The sequence below is a fragment of the Zalophus californianus genome, chromosome 6, assembly GCF_009762305.2.
Source record: "Zalophus californianus isolate mZalCal1 chromosome 6, mZalCal1.pri.v2, whole genome shotgun sequence".
Classification (NCBI taxonomy): Eukaryota; Metazoa; Chordata; class Mammalia; order Carnivora; family Otariidae; genus Zalophus; species Zalophus californianus.
In genome coordinates this window covers 86158996-86176693 of record NC_045600.1, presented here as the reverse complement: position 1 = coordinate 86176693, position 17698 = coordinate 86158996, and the positions used below count along the sequence as shown (strand labels likewise).

Here is a 17698-nt window from a genome sequence, read left to right as displayed (position 1 = left end):
GAAATAAATTTGAAAAGGGATTTTCCTATAGAGTCTACGTGGGATAAAGTGAAGCTTATGGTATTCATATAGATAAGTTGGCAACAAAGCAAAATCTTCAGATAAAAATTGGCCATTACATATATTGTTTATTTAAATATGTGTGCATATATATTTGTGTGTGTATACATATAAGCTATTGCTGTGTTTTTATTTACATAAAATTTAGTCATTTTAAAAGCAAAAAAAGGTCATTTTTGTAAAACAAAAAATGCTGCCTTTAAAAACAAATTCTAAACTGTCTATAAATATGCTTAGTAATCAACTGTCACCTCTCCTAAATTTGCAAAACGTTTTTAGCTGTTGAACAAGAATTTTCCAAGCATTTTTAAAATGAACTGCCTCTAATTTTAAGATACATTTAAAAGAATACGAAGAATTCCTCATGAAATACATTTTATCATCTTTGAGAAGTAGATAACTATAGGTTTCAGCTCTTTTTTTAACCTTAGAAGTCAATAATGAATAGTTACAATGAAAAAATTAGTACCAATGACTATACTTACTAATAAGCATAGGAAAGTTTCTTTAAAATTATTTTTTAATATTAACCTATAATTATCAAAATATTGTACCCTACCAGCTAAAATATTACATTAATCCTCAAAACTAAGTGTCCACGACCCCAAATGTTTTATTTAAGGCACAATTATACATACTACTTTTGTACAAAAATTATGCTTTATGAAGGTCAAAACAAAAATGCCTCGTGGTTACTGTCAATTTAAGTCAGCCTGAGAGAAGGAAAAATTTGATTAGATATTTACTACAAAACTCTTCATTTACATGATTGTTTTTTCTTCATGAAGCAAAAATAATGCTGACTTTTCTAAGAAAGACTATAGAGAGGAGAAAGAAGCCACTGACCCTCTATTCCTCTTGTTCTGTAGTACAAAATATTTGTGATCCTTGTGAAAATTATCCTAGGCTATAAGGTTCCCAGAAAACAAACTACAGTAATGGGGAAGAGGTGGAGCTTTGCTAACATGATTTCCCACCCACCTCTCCCCCCAACTTTTCCCATAAAAGCAACCTCTACTAATAAAAACAAAGCACCCTTTAGCAAGTAGCTCCCTACGGAACCTATCTCTCCTTGAGTGCTTACCACAATCTGATTTCTGGACAGCTGACCCAAAGTTTGATGATTTTACTGATCTTCAGAAAGCCACTGACTGGCTAAAGTCTTATTGGTGAACAGAGTCAAAAATCAGATGCCCCTGCCATACTTTACAGAATGAGGAGTTGGACAGCACAGTTACGTTTGGCTGTACTGTGGTGAGACATATGAGGCATCTTCTTTTTGTCTTCAATTAGCCACGTTTGGGCTGAGTAGCTCTATTACATCTTCAAAAAACTGAGCTCCAGTTCTTGATGGAGATAGAGGAAGGTCATTGAGGAGGTGGTTCAGCTCAAGAGCTAAGTGAAAAATCTGTCTTTTGATTCAGTCCTGCTTGTGGATAGAAGTCATCTTCTGGATGGAAGAGGGAGTGAGATGACCTAGAGTCTTGAATTGGTGGATCTGCAGGAACAGAAACTAAATACAGTGGAGACCTCTTAACTGAGTAACACCACGAGATGGATTTCCTGATAATGTGTCAATATAAGCTAAATATAAAGATTAAATATGTGCACTGGAACTGATCATGCACTTGTTTTTTCAGATATCAAATGCATTTGCACCATTCTATGAATAAATACGTTTTCCCAATAACTAACTATAAAATAATATGGAAAAACAACCAATTTAAAGGGAAAAAAAAAACCCATTCAAACAAAAATCCATTACTTTAGCCTTTGTGAGTGCCATACCCTCACTTTAAAAACTCAGTTCTTTCGAATGACTTTTTCTCTCCAACTACACAAACTACAGTCTATCCATAGTGTCAGTAGTAACATGTATCAAATTTTAATTTGATTGTGTCTTTTAGGATTTCTTATCCCCCAGAGAAATGGAATTCAAATACACGCAATGTACTAAACTGAGGCTTGAATAATCGACCTGCTCAAAAATTGACACCTGCATTAAGTGAGTTGAGTCCTACTTATCAATCAAAAGGAGAGTATATACCATTAGTCAGGCAATCTTTAAATGTGAGTAGTGGTCACCTTAAATTTCCCTTAAACTTTCATCTGAAAAAACTAAAAAAGCCCACAACCAGGTTATTACAGTGGATCTAGTTTTAAATTTCTCTATATATTTGAGTTTTGATGAACATTTTCTTACTTACTTCTACTTAGAATTTGAGTAAATTTACTGTATATACTCTCATAATTATTACACCAAGGGTCAGCAAACTATGGCTTGTGGGTCAAATACAAACTGTCACTTATTTTTGTAAATAAAGTTTTACTAGGACACAGCCACGCTTATTTGATTATGTACTTACTGTCTATGACTACTTTCATGCTACAATGGCAGAAAAAGTATTTGGAACAGAGACTGCAGAACCTAAAATAATAAAAACTGGCCCTTTTCAGGAAAATGTTTGCCAACCCCTAATATAGATGATTAAAACATATGTAAAACAATTTACACTTTAAATTGTTTTGAAAGAAACAAAAATAACAAGTAGAAAATTAGATATAGGTCAACCATAACAAACTTACCACAAAAAGAAACTAAAACTAAAATAAGTCCCAAGAGGACACTTGGTGTTGATTCAGATGAAGAATCTGATCCTACCTTAATGTTACCAGTTTATTTTTAAGAGTATACACTATGCTATGTAAATGCTATGGAACTGACAGATTCAAGAGTATATAGATAAATGCCATGGAACTGTTCAGTTAAAAATGGTTTATGTTGTGAATTTCACCTCAATAAATTATTTTTTAAGAGTATATACAGTATTTTACAGGTTTCTACCTTTAAGTGGGCCACATTATATTGCAGTGGTTAAATATGTAAGTTACATCTTACCTAATAATGTGGTTTCTCCAAAATCTCTTAGATCATCTCAGACCCTTGTGTATATTTCTTCTTTGCCAGTAGATGGAGACAACACCACTGAAATTTTAAAAGACATCATTCCCTGTTTAAAGGGAGCTTGCTGGTCTGAAAACTAGGGGAACCCTAACCCAAGATTTCTTCAAAGTTCTTTTTAAAAAAGCAGACAGAATGGCTATGCCAAAACCAGAAATCCAAGGGATTATACTCAATATTAACTATGGACATCCTCAAAAATTTACTGAAGGGGGACTAAACTCTGTACATGATGTAGTAACTAATAAATCATAATAATAAAATGCAATCATCTCTGTAACTTATAAGATTCAAACTTCCTGCTCACTGCTCCTAATTTAGGCTAGATCATTTACTTTTCAGTTTCAGAAAGTATAACTCAGAATATATATGAAAAAGAGTTCTTTGAATTCCAGAGGCAGATGCAGTACATATATGGTTTTTATTAAGTATTACCTGTATGCACTGCTACAAGACTTTTATTCAAAATAAGACAACTATCCAGATCCACATAAAAATAGTAAGAATTTTATAAAAAAAAAAAGAAGAGAATTAAGGCAGAAATGGTGGAAGCAGCAAGAAAAAATTCAATTTTATGGTCACAATAAAAAGAAATGCTCATGAAAGGGAAGAATCAAACTCATCTACTTTCCAAGTTTCTTACTTAACTACTAAAAATGACAAACAAACCAAAACTATCTGCAAGAAACAAATTTCAAATCTGAAAGCTTAAGAAATCATTCCAAAATAATTATTTAATATTTTTCAAAACAACTTTCCAAACTCAAAGCCTGAATGCAATTTTGAACAAAAAACAAGGTTATCAAGCTAAAAAGAGAGAACTAAGATATTGCTATACTATTTATATTTGCCACAAGACTCCTGTCCTTGATGTGAACTAAAAAAGAACAACCCATTTGGCAAAAAAAGTCTTATTAAGAAAAGAGATTACCTTAAGCCAAATAATATCCAGTTAAAAAGAAATACAAAAATCTTACAATCCTTTATTTTTATGTATATTTTGCTCATTCTCTAATCAAAAGCCAGAACTAAAATAAGCCTCCATAAAAGGGAAATGAATATAGTACTCAAAATATTAGCATGCCTACAATGCCTATCTAGGTTAAACCAGAACTAACAAGAATTGCTAAAATAAATTCTCTTACGACTCATTACAAGATAAAGTAGGTAAAGCAGATCCTGAACCACAACCTTCTATTTAACTCTGAAATTTTTTGATTCCCAAAAGACAGTAACTATCATGTGCCAAGAAAACTATACCATATTCTAACTGCCTATTAAGAGCACAGCCATGAACACCTTTGCATCATTCACACAGTAAATGTTCTGTGGCTTTATTTAATCCTTGGGTTGGCTTCCTCTTGACAAAGAACAAACTTTTTGATCCTTTCCCAACCCTTCAACAACTGGTATGTATGAAGGTAATGCTAATTAAGTAACCACCACCACCACAGAAAGGCACTTTGCAATTTTCAAAGTGTATTCGTATAAATTAATTGAAATTTTATGATAGGAAAATCTCAAACATAAAGAAAAAACTATGGCCAACACACATAATTCACAGTGAAATGTAAATGATCTTTGCATTTTGCATGGTTACTTGTGCATCAACACAGATGAGGAAGAAATGCTTTTACCCAGATTTTTAAAGCAATAACCGGAAGTGTCCTGGAATTCTGTGATTAATATAAAGTAGCTATACCAAACTGCAATCTACAAGCCATATTACTACAAAAGGAAATAAAAATGAACAAGGAATGAGGTTTCTTTATACTAACTGGATTTTTTTGGGAAAAAAAAAAACACAAAAAACAAAACACCAGGTGTTAACCTGGCAAGTTCTTCTTGGGGATCTATGATGTCAGTGCTCCTGCCTCCACCTGCTGGCAAACAGATTATGAAACTAGCAGAGATCACTGGGTTAAAAAAGTTGACATTTTTGGGTAACATTTAATGTTTTATGTAATTATTTAGCATGATGCTACTTTGTGTTAATAAATCAGTAATATATTGATGAAATCCATTAGGAAAAAACACATTAAACTTTACACACACAAATAAAATTACAAAAGATTTCTTGGTTCAGAACATTATCTAACAGGCTAAATATCAAGTTAAAAATTGTTTTTAATTACCTGATAAATGACATCTTGGAAAAGGACTGGAAAAGTAAGTGCTGCATCTTCTAGCTCATTTAGACTACAGTGTACTAGTGTTTCATCCTTAAAATAAAAAGCACACACCAAATGAACCAAGATATTAAAAGAAAATTTCAAATTGATAATTTTATGTACCCATGACCACCAGAAACATTTATGAAAACATTCATTCATATGTGGAATTTTATATTTATCATACATTCCTGTGTGTGGCATGGCAATTTGGAATAGAATTTTCTAAGCCACTGGTTCTCAGGTATGGTTCCTGGACCAGCAAGTAGTATCAGCATCATCTGGGTTAGAAATGCAAATAGTTAGAAATGCAAAATTTTAACTAGTTAGAAATGTGAATTCTCCAGCTCCACTTGTGATAATTCAAAAACTCAAAAGGGGATGAAGAAAAAAGGAGCTCAGCAATCTATATTTTAATAAGCCCTTTAGGTGATCCCGATGCATGCTCAAGTCTGAGAACCAGTGTTCTGAGTTCTGCAGTTGCCAACTTTTTGATAAGTAAAATAAATATATGCTCCTCTTATTTAACAATTAGCAAATGGAAGTTTAGAATCTAATTATTTTTAAAAATACATATATTCTATTCAGATAGCTCCTTATCCTTTAAACTTTTATAAAGTTTTTTATTTTGTAAAATGGATGCCTTAGTATCTGTTCAATGTTTCAGACAAAAACATTATTTAACTAAATTAGCAGTCAATGAAGACTTGTCATTTTTGATTACCAAACCCTGTTTTTTATTAAGAGGATAAGAAGGTGAGGATCATTCCATCTAAGATATGTGCAAATATTTATATTTCTTAAATACTGAATGATTAAAAAACAGTTCTATTTGTAGTAAGTGATAAAACACTTAAAAAAAAAAAAAAGCTGCCAATGCTAACCCCAAAATTTTCCAATGCATTTACAATGAATTAAAATGAAACACAAATGTTCATACCTTGTGATTCCACATCTTATTAGCTGGAGTGTTTCTTTTAACCTAAAGTTAACTCTGGGGAGGCAAAGAGCAAAAAATACTCTAGATATGCCTCATTTTCTTTTAATAGCATATCAGTCTACACATTTCAAGGTATTGTCTTAGCATCTTAAAAAAAGGTATCCTCTTTCCTTCAACTGAATCATAACTAATTCTACTACTTCTTCATCTATAGACTATCTAAATTTTGATCATTCTTCATTTATTTCTATAAAATTACTCATTTATGCTAAGCCAAATTCTATCTTTTCTTTTCTGTTTACCTCCACATTGGATTAAAAATTATATGGTCAAGCTTGCTATCATGACCACATCAACTCCTAACACAAAAATCTAGCAAAATCTCTTTTTTCAGTTTCTCCACTAACTTGCACATCAAATCTACACTACTCATGATCAGTTTCAAAATTTTTCTCTTGCTACTTATCCTCTAATAAATACCTAATACTTAGGACCTCTGGAGACCTCTCTTACCTCTCTCTGGCTAGACAAAGGCTAAGGTGCTGAACTCTCAAAAAAGAACTATACATGCTAGTTAAGATTTAAAATAATAAACTCTTCCTCAAGAAAAAAATTTTATGAGAAATAAACCACATTTCCAATTACAGGATACCAGTAACAAAGGCTAAATAATAAAATGCTTCCCAATATTATGTAATAGGTAGGTGTTCAGTTCTCAAAGCACTTCTGGTACCCTAAAACATAAATTTTTAACACACCAAGAGAGCATATTAAAGATTTTATTAGCATTTAGACATCATGTTTTTGGGAGTTTATTAATAAAGTTATTGGTATTAGATACTGCACAAAAATAAGACAAAAAGGGCTATAATCTTGCATAAGGTTAATTCATTGGGACCCAAAGAATATTTGGTTCTTCAAGGAAATATAATCCTGACACCCCCCCCCCCAAAAGGCAAAATCTAAGCATGAAATGAAAGAATTTATCGGGAAATTAAAAAAAAAAAAAATCGCAAGGGTCTCAGAAATATGGGGGAAAGAACTAATTTAAATACAAAAATGAAAGCCTAATTTATTTTCAAAGAGTACCTGATACCAATCAAACTGAGGACCTTGGCATTTGACTATGCTTCAAATAAAAACATTTCAGAACATCTGAGACATGTTTAGTAAATGTATAAGACTATTTACATTCACTTTTATCCTCGTAGGTATTTTGGGCTAGAGTTTTTAAAAAAGAAATTTAACTCCTTTATTTTCTCTACCTGTAGTACATACAATATACTTACCAGGTCTAAAACTAGGGAGAATTCTGGTGTGCTTCTTGTTTTCAATGGAAGAGCAGGTTTCCTATTTAGTTGTTCTTCTGTCAGTGGTGGAACATGTTTGATGAAATAATACCTACAAATCAAATTTTAAGAAAATCTCAACATTTCTACATTTTATAAATATAAGACATATTACTAAATTCAGCTATTTAAATCTTTAATTAAATAATACATTTTAATCTAGTAAACCAAACCTATGAAAGGTAAATAAAACTAAAAATATAAAATATTTCAGTAACCTACAAGTCACATGTTCTTTGCAATATACCATTCAGCCACCCCTCCACACATGTCTTTCATTCTGCTCCAAGAGGGAAAGGAAAACAAAAAAAACAAAAAACTCACGGGTCAAATACTTCCCAGTCTTCTTCATAGGTAGCCTCTGCGTGAGTTGATGAATAACCACTATCTGGAGTTACTGGTGCTATTTAATAAAATGAAAAACAAAATGTTATTTTTACTCACTATGAAGTATACATTTTTACCATTTTTATGTAAGATTTTCCTGAAGCCCTATGTATTTTAGGTTCAAGAAATGACAGAAATAACTTACAAACAGTATTACAAAGCAAATTTATTAATACATAGATCTAACTCCAGATTCAGAGGAAAAAAACTGCCATTATAGATAAAATAGAAGCTAGATCATGGCTGGCAGAATTAAAATCCCTCACAGCAAAGAGAAAATTTACTACTTATTACCAGAATCATACACTCCACAAAATTTCAATTTCTAACTGCATGATGTTATAGGTATAAACATAAAAATTTCACGGGGCTCTTGTAAGCAGTGACACTTTGCAAAGTACCTTGTACGTACATATACACGCAGCGCTGACCTTAGACCAAGAGGTAGTTTTTAACCTGAGATCTATGAACAGTCTTTAAGAGGTTCATGAAACCCCCTGAAGACTTATGAAAAATGTTGTATGTACATTTTTATAGGAATCTCAAGGCTGTCTAAAATCTTTTCAAAAGTTAAAAAATGCTGCTTTATATAGAAACCATTGCTTTAGAAGAGGCCTTATTTTACTTCTAATTTACAAGCAACCTAAAAATAATCATGAAGTAATTCTCTATTCCATGACAAATGGTCCATCCTACATTTAAGCTAAAATTCTATCAAATGACAGAGCATTAGAAATAATGCTGGGAGGGGAGCCTGGCTGGCTTAGTCGGAAGAGCATGTGACTCTGGATCTCAGGGTCAGGAGTTCAAGCCTCATGGTGGGTGCAGAGAGTACTTAAATAAACAAAAAACTTAAAAAAAAAATTATGCTGGGAATTTTCTAAGACAATAATTATCACTTAAATTCAAGGAAAGGACAAAAGGTAAAATTCTAAGTTAGACGTAATGTCTCAGAGATAAAAGTTCAAGATGGATGCTAGAGACTGAATGTTTGTGTCCCCACAAAATGGTAATATTTAGAGGTGGAGACTTTAGGATGTCATGAGGTCATTAGGTCATGAGGGTGGAGCCCTCATGAATGGGATTAGTGCCCTTATAAAAGAGCCTCCAGAGAGTTCACATAGCTTGTGCCATGTAAGGGTGCATGAGAAATAATTGTTTATGAACCAGAAAGCAGGCTCTCACCAGGTAATGAATCTGCTTGGTGCTCTGATCTTGGATTTCCCTAGCCTCCTAAACCATGAGAAATAAATTTCTGCTGTGTATATGCCACCTAGTCTGTGGTAATTTGTTATTGCAGCCCAAAAGGACTAAGACAGTGGAACTCACTAAAACTGCTATAATCTGTCTATAGGAATGGAATATTGGTGGATAATAGTCAAAGGAAAAAAAAATCTTTTTTGCTATTACCATGTATGTATTCTTTTTAAAATTTTATTTCTTTTAGAGAGACAGACTGAGTGAATGCATGAGTGGGGAAAGAGGCAAAGAGGGAGGGAGAAGAAAAGGGAGAGAATCTCAAGCAGACTCTGCAATGAGTGTAGAGCCTGACATGGGGCTCCATCTCATGACCCTGAGATCATGACCTGAGCCGAAACCAAGAGTTGGACACTGAACCGACTAAGCCACCCAGGCACCCCATCATGTAATAATTCTTTATGTATTACCTTGGAACACAGTATGTATTAGGTATGTTCAGTAATGACAACAGAGGTAAAGCATAATTTTTGTCCATCTGTAATTTCATGCCAATAACATTTCATTAGCACAAGGGGTAATGGAAAAATATACCTTCTAACCACTTCTGTTTCAAATTCCTATTAACTTCAGAAAAAGGGGGAAAGGAAGCAGTATTTGAGTGCCTTCATGCTAAGCATTTTTCTTATTTTATCCCATTTAGCTTTCATAACCCTGAATTATTTCCCTTTTAAAGGTAAGAAAACCATCTCAGAGAGCTTAAGTAAGTTGTCTGAAGTCACAAAGCTAGGTAAATGACAGAGCCAGCCTTCTTCCTTCTTGTTCTTTGACTAGGTTCTTGAAGTTAAGGAAAAGTAATAACCTTTGTCACTCATACTCATCTTTTAAGATCAGCAAAAATTTTACTTCTATCCTGTCATGATCCAGAGTGAATGCAGTGTGCCAACTCATCATTCTGCACATTTATTTCTAATAGCACTCACCACAATGTACAGTAATTTTTGTGATTACCTGGCTCATCAATTAGATAATGTACTCTTCAGGGTCAAGGAGCATTTATCTTATTCATGTTTATAAATAATGTCCATCACAGAAAATAGGTGTTCGATAAAAGTTAAGGAAATAAATGAGTGAATGCAACAACTGGAGTAAATTTTACTCCCCTCCCCCTCCAGAAATCACCAATGCTATAGAAATCCCTTCTCCATCTTCATAGTTGTCAGAAAAAAAATAAATACACAGGATTATACAGCAGCACAAAAATATAGAACAAACATCAAACAAGAGGTCCAAAGCCGTGGACTTAGTCTATACACCCAAACACTGGCAAGGAATGAGCATAAAATGACAGGTGAAGAGTAGATTCCTTTGCAAATCTTATCTGCCCAAGGATGAACTATGTACATAATCCATGTTGATTTGACAGATTCAGTATTATTCTTAAAATATAACATTATAGGATGCCTGTGTGGCTCAGTCGGTTAAGCGTCTGCCTTCGGCTCAGGTCACAATCCCAGGGTCCTGGGATCGAGTCCCGCACTGGGTTCCCTGCTCAGTAGGGAGTCTGCTTCTCCCTCTGCCCGCCATTCCCCCTGCTTGTATTCTATCAAATAAATAAGTAAAATCTTTTAAAAAATATAACATTATAATTTAACATTATAGATCCTACGTTTAACACTATAGAAATTAATCTTTTATTTGACCAATTTAAAATAAATCTTTCTGTTATGTCGCTTTTCTCTTCATATTGGTATTACTGGGTTGCCCTATATAGAAGTTTCATAACTGTAGCATTTTTTCTTTAAATGTTTTCTGCCGTTTTGATTATATTTCTTCAAGTTTCCCCTTATATTCAAGGGAAGAACATCATTCCACGTCCTTATGCCAAACTACATTTCTGAACCAATACATATGTGCTAGGGTCTCTCAAATGCCTGGCATTATAGGAAATAAAAAGACAAATCTAAAACAAAAGCCCAAGATCTTGTCCCTCTGGGAAAAGATGACCATCCTCAATTTTATTTCTGCATTTTTAAGCATGATGGAACAGTTTCATCTTTTAGCTTTATACATCTGTATACCACAACCCTCAGAGGTAATAAATTCTGATCTCATATGTTCTACATTTCCATGACAACTGGCTCAGGGACCCAACAATTATGGTAGGCCTTTATAAGGATCCAGAATTAGGCTGCAAAGTTTGGATGTAGGGAAAGATCTAGGAAAAGAAGCTTCTTTTGGGGGGATGTCATCTATATATGCAACAAATCTGAAGGTATAAGGCTGCCTTTAGGTGGGAACTTCAGACCGAAGGGTCTGAGACTAGTGCAATTATAATAAGTGTGTTCATAAACATGAGCATATGTTTTGCTATTTGTGTTAAATTTTTTTAAAGATTTTTATTTATTGAGAGAGAGAGAGAATGATAGAGAGAGAGCATGAGAGGGAGGAGAGTCAGAGGGAGAAGCAGACTCCCTGCTGAGCAGAGAGCCCAATGTGGGACTCGATCCTGGGACTCCAGGACCATGACCTGAGCCGAAGGCAGTCGCTTAACCAACTGAGCCACCCAGGCGCCCCTATTTGTGTTAAATTTCTAAGTAGCCAGATTAGTACAAATAAACTGTAAGATGACTAATGCTCAGTCAAAACAACCTTTTAAAAAATTCAATTTCAAAATGACCAGATTTGAGGGAGAAAGTTTTATTTCCAATTTTAATTGTTTTATGTTCAAGAAGGAAAAACTTACGCATTTGCTCTATTAAAGAAAAAAGAGATCCTGCATTTTTATACATTATTCATGAAGATGCATTAAGAAAAGGAATTTTCTTCACCTGTAAGGGGTGGGATATCACGATTAACTGTTTCTTCTGCTTCTTCTAAACCATTATTTATCGATGGCCTCACTTGAACTGCTTGATTTGAGTAAGCTGCTCCATTCGTTGACGTAGTAGTACTGGTAGTGATCTCATCCACCTGTTCCATATCAAGTTGTTTTACTATCTCTTCAGCTTCCACAGCCTGTCCTGGGGAATCGGATCCTGATGTTCCTGTAATGAAGATTCAGTATGCTCAGAACCATCATTTAAAAACTCAAAAGGGGGTGGGGGGAGAGGCATAGATGTTTTTAAGGGTACAAACTTATAGCAAGCAAACATAAGCCCTAGAGACCTAATGCACCACAGAGTGAATATAGACAAATATTGTATGATAATCATCAAACTTGCTAAGAGAATAAAACTTAATTGTTCTAACCACTAAAATGACAAGGTAATTATGTACTGTGATGGAGGTGCTAATTACTGTTACATGGCAATCATATTACAATATATAAATTTATCAAATCAACTTGTTTACCCTTAAATTTACATAATGTTGTATGGGAAATATATTTTAATAAAAGTGAAATTAAATAATGAAAAACTCATAAATACTTGGAAAAACTAAATGCAACAGAAACAGAGCTGAGGATACCACTGTTTAGTGAGTCTTTTCTAGACATTTCAAATAATCAGTAATAAAGACTATTATAAGCTAGAGTGATATTGGTGAACAAAATTTTCTTAAGTGTTCAAATAGTTTAGAAACACCTATTTATAGTTAAACCAGTCATAATTTAGAATTTTAAAAATTTTTTGATACATAACTGACAATATAACCTTGTATAAGTTTCAGGTGTATGTGCTGATTTAATACATTTATATACTGGATTATGATTACCAACCTAGCATTAGGCTAACACCTCTATCCTGCCACATCATTACCATTTTTCTGTGGTGAGAAAAGCTATCTAGTCTCTTTGCAACTTTGAAGTATACAATACAGTACTGCTGACTATAGAACTTCTTTTCTATAAAGCAAATATCATTTATTAAATGCCTACTATGAGCTAGGAATTATATATATATTTTTTCCATTATCATTTCCATTATTTATTTCCATTAAACAGCTCCTGATCTTTCCAGTACTCAGCATCCTAGCCACTGTAGGCAGTTATAATTTTTAAACCAGAGGTAGTTATGCAAGAATGAGCTAACTGTTCCCCTAATCATAACATTTTTATTCAGAGACACAAGAACAATTTCCTAACAAGATTCTATCTCAGTGACAAAGACTGAAGTTAGTTTCCTAATCATACTCAGCCACCACCTAGATGACCCTGTTGCCCAATTCTTCTTCCACTATGAGATAAACCCAACTCTATTTCTTTATGGAATCCTCCAAATGTCATTTTCAATAACAAAATCAACCTCCCATACTCTCAACTTTCTCACAGAATGTACCTTCTCTGTCATAGCTTTAAATGTAACTAACCCCTTTTCAAAAAACATCTTTTCTTGACATCTTTCCCACAAAGCTCTTTATTCTTCCACATTCAACATACTAACTGAATCAGAATTCATTTATCTCTATTGCTGCTACCAGATCAATGGTTTTCCACTGAATTTGCAAAAAAATGCCTGTTCCTTTGAGACTGATGTCACCTAGGTATATAATTCTTCACTTATCCCCACTGCTGACATCTACCAACTGCTGCCAGCATCCTCTCTTAACCAGAGGAATTTAACACCTAGCTACCAGTTTAAAGCTCTATTAAACACCTCCTACAGGTGATGTCAATGACTCATCCTAAGACTAATCCTCAAAGGTTTTGCCCTCTTTAGCTCCTTCTTCATTCATACTGCTTTCTTAAGCAACTACCATGATCATAACATGGACATTCACACTAAGAAAAGGTTCATCTCTGAAAACTAAAGTTCAAACATATCAATCCCCTACCATAACCTCCTAATCTTTTAATTATCTATCTCATATTCCTATTACATATGATCTTCATGTTTGATAAAAGCCAGTCTCTTTCATTCTAAACAATCCCTCAACGGCTCCTTCCCCACCCTTCTCATCTAGTTAGATTTCATGGTATATCACTTAAACCACTCTCAAGCCAGCAGCTTCAGGGTCCTTGTTCCCTTGTCTTTCCACTGTCATCCATCACAGAAATCCCTCTTGAATCAATGTAACTTACAGGCTTACTGGTGGGTGGGTGGATGGGTGGGTATGTTTCTTTTAATTATACCCAAAAGCAAACATTGTAAACCTTCACTGTTCTCTTCAATTCCTGCCACCAGGAATCTCAGCACATGGCACCATCACCTCCCTCAAAGAAAAAGTTGTAACTATGAAACATCAACTTCTGTCCAAACATTTATTCCCCCAAGATCTTAGGTCACTGAACCATATACACCATTTACTCCACTAGTTTTAACTAATACCTATAAGCTGGTAATACAATAGACTATTGCTTAAACCCAGATTTCTAAGCTCCACACCACACCAGAAGGACAGATGGCTACCAGACATTATATCTGGTTGTTTCATGGCATCTCAAACTCAGCATGGCCCAAATTAAATTCAATTATCTATCTCCTGAAACATAACTTCTTGCTCTTGAAAAAATAACCTTGTGTCCTCTTAATCTCTTGTCTCTTTCATCTCCAGTCTTTCATCTCCATTCTATATCTCTGACCCTTCTTTTCTCTAGTATCACCATTAAGGTTGTATGAAGTCTCACATGGACTATAAGTCTAATTGTTTTCCCCATATCCAACCTTTTTAGAATGTAGCCAACACACTACTGCCAAAGAACTTTAAAAACACAAATCTGTTCATACTACTCACCAGTTCAAAACCTTTCAATCATTCTCCACTAAGGATAAAATTAAAATTCAATTATCTTACCATGTTAGCTTTAATTTGCCAACTTTATAACTCTATCTTAGCCCATCCTATGCACTCCTCACATCCAGTGCTCCATCTGTAACAAACTAATTTGTTTCTCAAACACACAATGCCTTTGCTCATACGGCTCATTCTACCTGAAATGCCCTTTACCACCTTTCAAGATTCAGCTTTTCTAAAAAGACTATTGTTAGATGCCACCAAAAACACAGAACCATTCCAGCTTTGAACACCCCACTGCCCCATACCTCTATCAATGCACTTATAAAAATTTATTATACCTATTATGGATCTCTCTCCCTCTTGTAAAAAAGCAAGCTCCTTGAGGGCAGGGACCATGTGTTAATCATCCTTGAATCTCCAGGGCCTAGTACAATGGCTGGGACATGGCAAATATTGAACTGAATGAACTGAAATCTTCAAATTACCCCTGTCCCATACTTAAGTATAATTATCTTCTCTCACAGGTTAAGAGGCTCAATTTAAAGAACTTGACCAAGGTAACATAAAGAGTGGCAGAGCTGGAATTTTAAAACAAGCTTCTCTAATTCCAATGCCCATTCTTTTTCCACCACACCAGCCATTTCCAAAGATGTTCTAAGGGGCACTAGTTTTACAAGATGTTCATAGATGTTCCACAGAAAAGGGTTCTTGGGGTCAAATATGCCTAGGAAATACAGGGTTAAACAAAGTTAGTTTGTTGTTTTATTTCTACTATAGGACTTCACAAGTCCTTTCATGTGCCAATATGCATTATTTTTAGCCCCCAGAGCATCTAGATTTTATAGTGCACCATTCTGTCTTTTAAAAATTTTATTATCATCCAGAAACATAATTCAAACTAGAATTTAAATAATCAGGCAACAAGCATTTAATGACTATTTTCCATGTGCCCTGTACTATATCAAACAACATGGTAGATGCAAAAATAAAGACATGAACTCTTGCCTTCACATAATCTAAAGACTAAATTATCATTTATGAAATTAAGAATTAATCATCAAAAAAGACAGGACATTAGCTAAATCTTAAAAAATGTATGTTGGGCAGGACACCTGGGTAGCTCAGTCCACTGGGTATCCACCTCTTGGTTTCAGCTTGGCTCATGATCTCAGGGTTATAGGGTTGAACCCCACACTGGGTTCCATACTCAGCACGGAGTCTGCTTGGGATTCTCTTTCTCTCCCTCTCCTAGGGTGCGAGGGCTCTCTCAAATAAAATCTTTAAAAAAAAAAATGTTGGGGGCGCCTGGGTGGCTCAGTTGTTAAGCGTCTGCCTTCGGCTCAGGATCCCAGGTCCTGGGATCGAGTCCCATATCGGGCTCCCTGCTCAGCAGGAAGCCTGCTTTCTAAACCCTCTCCCACTCCCCCTGCTTGTGTTCAGGCTCTCACTATCTCTCCCTCTGCCAAATAAATAAATAAAATCTTTAAAAAAAAAAGGTTGGGAAACAATCCAAGTTTGATTCTTTTGCAAAGGCATTATATAATGAAAACCTTCAATTCATTTGCATTAGAGTATTAATTTTCCAAATTAAAGATCCCTAGGGGTTCTTTGATGATAAATGATGAATGATAAATAAAATGTGTTACAAATGATAAAAATGGGGGTGGTGCCTGGGTGGCTCAGTCGTTAAGCGTCTGCCTTCAGCTCAGGTCATGATCCCAGGGTCCTGGGATCGAGCCCCACATCGGGCTCCCTGCTCAGCAGGAGTCTGCGTCTCCCTCTCCCACTCCCCCTACTTGTGTTCCTGCTCTATCTTTCTCTGTCAAATAAATAAATAAAATCTTTAAAAAACAAATGATAAAAATGTAGAATTTAAAAATTCTACTTTATTGATCTAGAATACTGAAAATATTTCTGGATCCTCTCCTGTACACACTAAGGATTACAGAAGTCATTCCAACATAAAAGAAATTACTTTCCCTCCAGCCCAAAGTTTATTATTTAGCTTTTCAGATAGTGAAAGTGGAGTTCATGTACTTCAACAGAATTAAACATGACCTAAATTTATTTCAGCCACTATAAACAAAAAAACACAAACTTTTAGGAGCTGTGTATTTTTTTTTCTTTCTCTTTTTCTTCAGGAGCTGTTTTTAATGAGGCTGAAGACAAACATAAGATGTTGATAAAATATGCCAGTAAAATCAAACAGATCTTTTTTCAAAAAACTAGGAAAACTATTAATTTTTTAAACCCAAATTATGGGTAATAGTTTATACTTACCATTTTTATTTGCTGGTGAAAAAAAGTTGAAGACAGGAGAAAATATGGTCCCCAACAATGTAGTCCTTGGAGGACTGCCAGAGGAAGGATTATCTTCTAATTTTCCATTTTGTTTTACATGTTGATTTGTCATCTCATAACTACCAGCTTCTAAGAAAGAAACAAGAAAAAAGTTGCAATCTAGAAAACATAACTTTAAGAAATGTTTTAAACAATTCATTATGAAAATAATTTTTTGCCTCAAAATACTTCATAAAAACTGATTAACATTTACTGTTAAAAAACTGATTAGTTAAAAATATCTTGAGGTAAATAAATTGTAAATCAAATGATTTTTATAACAAGTTTATTTATAATGTTTTACAACTGCTACAAAGCACGTTTACATCTAGAAGTATATAGACTGAAAGGCTTCAAAATCCAGTGATAAACTCTTTGTAAATAAAGCAGATTACAACATCAAAAACATAAATGCAAGATCCTGCCCTTATTTACATTTTGTGAGGCTGCCTACTTCACAAAACCAATCTATTAGTAGTGAATAACAGCTAAATAAATAGAGGCAACATAGATCTACTGAAGCAGAAGACTGTATAGCAGTGTCAATTACTTATGTATACCCAGGCATCATTTCAGAGTGATTAAGAACAGACAGGTTTTTTTGTCTTTTGTT

General features: G+C 34.2%; 1 protein-coding gene across 4 annotated transcripts in view; it reads right to left on the bottom strand.

The window, feature by feature from the left end:
• Nucleotides 1–17698, bottom strand: part of CTDSPL2 (CTD small phosphatase like 2) — an 80898-nt gene that overhangs the window by 15443 nt on the left and 47757 nt on the right. For 3 of the 4 annotated variants that reach the window (XM_027570149.2, XM_027570148.2, XM_027570150.2), the window contains exons 4-8: nucleotides 17026–17175; nucleotides 11898–12113; nucleotides 7807–7885; nucleotides 7423–7534; nucleotides 5158–5244 (exon numbers count right to left, since the gene is read on the bottom strand). In XM_027570149.2, coding sequence (XP_027425950.1) covers nucleotides 5158–5244; nucleotides 7423–7534; nucleotides 7807–7885; nucleotides 11898–12113; nucleotides 17026–17175 — 644 coding nt within the window. The remainder of the gene's footprint in view (nucleotides 1–5157; nucleotides 5245–7422; nucleotides 7535–7806; nucleotides 7886–11897; nucleotides 12114–17025; nucleotides 17176–17698) is intronic. The other variant, XM_027570151.2, reaches the window with a different exon arrangement.